This window comes from Marmota monax, unplaced genomic scaffold, assembly GCF_021218885.2.
Source record: "Marmota monax isolate L192 unplaced genomic scaffold, Marmota_monax_Labrador192_F-V1.1 WCK01_AAM20220418_F8-fsc00064, whole genome shotgun sequence".
NCBI lineage: Eukaryota > Metazoa > Chordata > Mammalia > Rodentia > Sciuridae > Marmota > Marmota monax.
The window spans coordinates 7,588,074-7,594,073 of NW_026694542.1; the positions used below are offsets into that span (position 1 = coordinate 7,588,074).

Below are 6,000 nucleotides of genomic sequence, written 5' to 3' on the forward strand. Positions count from 1 at the left end.
AAGAAAATACTGGTAACACATTCCTCATAGCTTGTGGTAAGGAGTAAGTGAAAAAATGCATAGAGAGCACTTAATGTAGTGCCTGGTATGAAGAAAGTGCTCTACATATATTGGTCTCATCCTCTTTCCTTCCATACTCTAACCTACCATAAAACAGATATTCTACTACTAATTATAATATTATTATATATTATAGTATCCTATACTACTGTTTGTTATAGTACCATTCTATTACCAAGTATATTTTCTCTTCAATAGGTGGGGCTTGTTTTTCTTTCTAATTTCTAATTACCCATACTTTTTTTTTTTTTTTGTACAGGGGACTAAACCCACTGAGCTACCCACAGTTCACAATGCTTTTAATTTTTTTTATTTTGAGACAGGGCCTCACCAAGTTGCTGAGGCTGACCTTGAACTTGTGGTCCTCCTGCCTCAGCCTCTTGAGTCAATGGAATCACAGGCATGTGCCCCACCACACCCAGTTACTCTCAGACTCTTATGCAAAATCATATTAGACCCGAAAGACAAGACACAAAGAAAAATAGCTTCTTAAGTTCTTTTGGATGGCAAAACCTATTCTGAAGCACTCAGCAGCCCTTTTACATCTCTAACCTGATGATACTTATGGGAAATAAAAGAAATTCAAAGCTGAAATTAAATCATATTCTAAACAACAAAATAAATCCTAGAATAATGTATAAATTGTAAAGATTCCTCAAGGACAACTGGGCACAGTGGCACGAACCTGTAATCCCAGTGTTTCAGAAGGCTGAGGCAGGAGGATCACGAATTCAAAGTTAGTCTCAGCAACTTAAGAGAGGTCCTGAGCAACTCAGAGAGACCCTGTCTCTAAATACAACACAAAAATGCACTGAGGATGTGACTCCTCTGCTCACAAGGTAGTCTACATTTCACTTTAAAGAGAATGGGCTCACATATAGTACAATGTGAATGATGCTCCCAGGAGTTGTGCCATCTTTTGGTGCTGGGGATTGAACCCAGAGCCTAAACAAATACAAGCATTCTGTCCATTTACAACTAAAAATAATTTAAAAAAAAAAAACAAAAAAAACACACCTTTCTCACAGCCCTGTCCACATTATATTATTACCATTATATTTTAGCTATCTATATCTCACAATAAACTAAGCCCCTTGAGGGCAGGAACTGTGATTCTTCTATTACAGTATCCCAGTATACTGGGATATAGCCCAGTATATAACAGAGTGCCTAAATTATAAGAACCATTTATCAAAAGCCCCGCTGTTGTTAAAAAAAAAAAAAAAAAAAAAGCTTGCCTTACAAGCACAAGGCCCTGGGTTCAACCCCCAGCACCACCAAAAAAAAAAAAAAAAAAAAGATTGAGGAATTTCAGGGCCAGTAAAGCACACCTATAATCTCAGCTGAGGCAGGAGAATTTAAAATTCAAGGCCAGTCTAGGGCAACTTAGCAAGACCCTGCCTCAAAAAAATAAAAGGACTGGTATATAGTTGAATGGGAGGGCATCCTAGATTCAATTCCCAGTACCTCAGGGGGGGAAAAAAGTGGAGAAATCAAGAGAAAATAATCATATTTCAGTTGAAACCTTAAATTAACAATAGTGGGAACAGTTCTTGAGAGAATATTCCTACCTTTTTACTTAAAAAACATGTTTTTTTTCTCATTTTGTCACATGCTCATGTAGCAGCAATCAAATCAACACTAGTCAAGTACTCAAGGCAGATTGATCAGCAGCTTTCTGTATTAACTATAACTTGCTTTCATTTTTAGGCAATCTCTGAGCAGAATCATGAGGGGTCAGGCATATCCTCCAAACCTAAGCCCAGATGGGTAAATACACTAGAGAATCTTCAAACTATCTTCCAACTTTGAGATTCTTGTTTTTTTTTACTACCAAAGCAATATTCTGAGTATTTAAACAATATTTGGGTACAACTAGTTATATCCATCAAATGTGTATCTAACTACATTCCAGAATTAAACATGCTTTTAGAAGCACTGGACCTCATACAATAACAACTTCAAGAGACTCTTTTAAGCCCCTAAGCTCTTCTAACAGAGTGAAGAGACAACATTCCCACTTAATTGATGCTAATGCCATAGTCTTTTAAAAAAAAAAAAAAAGACTCAAAGCAAACATATTACATCCGTGATACCTGCTTTGGGTACTAAGCCCAACAGAAGCATTTTTTAGTTGTAGTTGGACACAATACCTTTATTTTATTTATTTTTAGGTGGTGCTGAGGATCGAACCCAGGGCCTTGCACATGCTAGGCAAGCACTCTACCGCTGAGCCACAACCCCAGTCCCAACAGAAGCATTTTTATTTTTTATTTTTTTAATTTTTTTAAGAGAATTTTAATATTTATTTTTTAGTTTTTCGGCGGACACAACATCTTTGTATGTGGTGCTGAGGATCGAACCCGGGCCGCACGCATGCCAGGTGAGCGCGCTACCGCTTGAGCCACATCCCCAGCCCCCAACAGAAGCATTTTTAAAGGCCTAATACTTCTGTATTTGTCTTACATTTTACCAGATTCTGTCATCTATAAGCCATGAGTCTAGTTTCCACATTAACTAGCACAATAATATGATAACCAGTGAGTCCACTGTGAAAAGTGGTCAGGAAGAACAAAGATTTTTACCTTGAGAACTCTGGCTTAGCCTGGCTGAGGAGCGGGTGACTCGGGCAGATCGGCGGGATGTGCCATCACTCTCTGAACTGTCTGTGTGCTCGAGATCTGTAGAAAAATCGGAATCTTCGGTTCCATCTGAACTACTGCCTGCATTCCTCTGTAATACCATAGATCCAGACATTAGCACAGAAGCATTTACTCTGTGGGTTTGTATAAGTACTGGAAATAAAATGAACCACGATGCTGGAAATACAAAGTTCAGACCAAGAAAGGACTCCACAAGTATTTCTCCTCCCTGCCCCAGAGCCAGCTTCCCTCTGTTTAGGACATTTAAATGGAGCAACTTACAAATAAGATACCTTTGCTGAATAAGTAAAGAAAGAATTCTTGTATTATCACTAATTCTGAACCAAGTCCATTTGGTGATGAGTATCACAAACTGAAAATAAAAGTACCCACTCATAATGGTCTGGCTGACATAACCACACCAAAACAAACAAACCGTAGTAGTGTGAAAAATGTTGCTGCTATGTTCCACTTAACTTTCAGGTAATTTTGTTTATTTATTTATTGTTTTATGTGGTGCTGAGGATTGAACCCAGGGGCTCACAGTGCTAGGTGAGCACTCTACCGTTGAGCCACAACCCCAGCCCCTTAGTATCGCATTTTTAAAAAGCCATACATCATTTCAAAATATCATAGCCTATAACTCTGATCCCAATAGAACTTAAGCAGAAAGAGATAAAACTTCTTCTATCTTATGCCATGTGTCACTGAAGTTTCTCTACGTGACTGACAAAAGTGCTGAAAAAGATATCCTTGTACTGAAAATTCAAAGATATTCAGAACCAGGGTTTAAAAAATAAAATCACATTTCAGTTAAGAATTATTTGTCAGTTAGCCTCCTAAAGAGTAATTAGGCATAAAGATTACATTTATCAATTGTGCATTATCCCTATCCATTTTACTAAGCCAGAAAGAGAAGAATATTTGCCAAAAGTTCCATCTAGCTTCAAACTATAAGTCCCAGTGTTTGGGTTGGGTTTTTTTTTTTTGTTTGTTTGTTTATTTCTTTTTTTTTTCCTTTGGTGCTGGGAATTAAACCAGAGCTTCAAGCATGCTAAGCACTCACTCTTACCATTGAAATGTACCCCAAATCCTAATGCTCTATTCAAAGAATAAGCCCCTTGAGGCCAAGTATTTGGAATTCATAATTTCTCACACATTTAGAAAAGAAATACTTCACATATACCTTGAAAAAAAAAAAAACATAATCAAACACATTAGCATTCCTACAGCAAATATATATAAACAGTAAAAGGGTATACACACAAAAAGGGTATACACACAAAAACCATAAGTAGCCTCAGGATAGTTTAGGACAGATTTGCCAAACTAGTTACTAAAAAAAAAAAAAAAAAAAAAAAAAATGCATTTTAGAGAACTCATTGCATTTGGGCATTGCAGAAAGACTGTGGACTTATTCCAAAGTACTGACAGTATTCCTGCATAAATACCATCTACCAACTTAGGTCATTTTAGGAGACATTAAATGTGTAAATATCTAACGTGGTAAGCCTCTGTGGGAAAAGATTTTCTCCAGAAATGAGCAGAATACCACCCACCCAGCTTTCCAAATATTTCATGGGTAGCCTGCCCAGATATCAACAAAGGCCTCAGAAAGGGTCACAGAAAATCACTAGGATGAAAGGAAATCTTAAAGGTCACCTAGTTCAATGACCCAGATATGTGAATCCCTGACCTCTGACTTGCTCCTCCTGGCTTGACCGTAGATAGAACTCAACTCTTCTTTTTGGTTTTCACCAATTTACTTTCCAACTAACTCCAGAGCAGACTTAATTGCTCCTCATTTCCCTTCTCTTAACACTGTGTTTATATTCCCAAGTAAATAACTTACTACATCTTTCTATGGTTACTTGTATGTCTGTTTTACCCATCAGATTTATATCTTTAAGCCAGGGATTAAGTCTTATTGAATTTTTCACTCCCCAGCAACCAGTCAATGAAAATCTGTTGAACTGCACTACATTTGTTTTGTAGTTGTGGCTCTGCTAATGCCTGATGAGTAGCTTTGAGACATTCCAGTAAGCTTCTGTGTGCTCAGTTGAAAAAAGAGAAGCGGGTGTTCCTGTGTGATCTCATAAGACCATTCCAATTACAGCCAAGTTTTTATTAACCTACGAACAGCATTTGTGACAAACTAAGCAAATACAGGAAGATGACAGCTTAGACGCTACAGGCCTGAAAGGGATCCCTCGGGAGTGGGCGCTGGTTTTCCACCACCTCGGTCCTTGGCTTTGTTGTGCCCCCCACCTGGGAAGGAGAACCTCACAACAAACCACGCCTCCGCAACTACCAGCTTCCACACCCGGAAGGGCGGGGACTCGGGTCACCCAATCCAGGCCCTACTAAACCGCGCCCCCACGGGACAGACTGCCAAGCTTGTCCAATCGAGAGAGGAGGGATCGTTCACCACAACCAGTGGCAGAACGCTGGGGCCTGGCCCAGACACCGCCCCCGCACGCGGGGAGGTGACCGTTGGGCCCAAATAGGCGGCGTCACCAGCCAATCAATGTGCTCCGAGACGTTTCAGAGACCAATTAACAATAAGAACGCCTCCGATCCGGGCAAGTAGAGGGCGGGAATAGTTGCAAGCATAGGCCGAGGCCAGGGTCGGGCCCACATTTTTCTGTTGGGTACCGACTGAAGAGAGGGTGGCTGAGCTAGGTTTGGGGGAGCGGGAAGTTGGAACCCGACCACTTCAAGGCGTGGCCAACTGCGTCACGTTGCTTCATCGACTGTCCTTAAAAACCCGCCATCCCTCTCCCGTTTCTCACCTTCCTTCGTGGCATTGCCGGCGGCTGCGGCCCGACGGTTCCGATTCGGGCAGCGGCGGCAGCAGCAGCAGGAACGGTGGCTCCGGCGGGCTCCGTGGCGGCCTCTGTAGCAGTCCCAATCCAGCGGACGATCCCAAGTGCCTCCTGCCTCTCAGCGTCTAGAGCTTTCTGCGCAGGCGCGGCGGGCTGAAGCGCTTTTTCCTTCACTTCCGGCTGGAGCTCGCGTCACCTGACGTTATGAGCCAGAGAGGGTGCTGGGAGGTTCTCTTCTTTTGGTGAGGCTAGTGATCGCCATTTTGGATTTGGGCTGGAAGTAGTACCGGTAGTGGACCTTTCGGCCAGCCATTTTTAGTTAGGGAAGTGGCACCCTTCGTGGTCGTGGGCAGCCATTCTTCTTTGGGGCAGAAGCCTGACATTTGAAGTTAACAGTTTTCATCTTTACCTTGGGCAAAATTTCTCTTCCCGGTCGTTTTAATTTCTGGACTCGAAAAAGGAAATCCCCAGAA

The 6,000-nt window shown here is 41.4% G+C and overlaps 1 protein-coding gene across 4 annotated transcripts in view; it reads right to left on the reverse strand.

The window, feature by feature from the left end:
- Kat7 (lysine acetyltransferase 7) overlaps positions 1-5,677 on the reverse strand; it is a 29,819-nt gene extending 24,142 nt beyond the window's left edge. For all 4 annotated transcript variants that reach the window (XM_046420468.2, XM_046420467.2, XM_046420466.2 and 1 more), the window contains exons 1-2: positions 5,495-5,677; positions 2,646-2,793 (exon numbers count right to left, since the gene is read on the reverse strand). In XM_046420468.2, coding sequence (XP_046276424.1) covers positions 2,646-2,793; positions 5,495-5,509 — 163 coding nt within the window. In that variant the 5' untranslated portion in view covers positions 5,510-5,677. The remainder of the gene's footprint in view (positions 1-2,645; positions 2,794-5,494) is intronic.
- Positions 5,678-6,000: the final 323 nt, after the last annotated feature.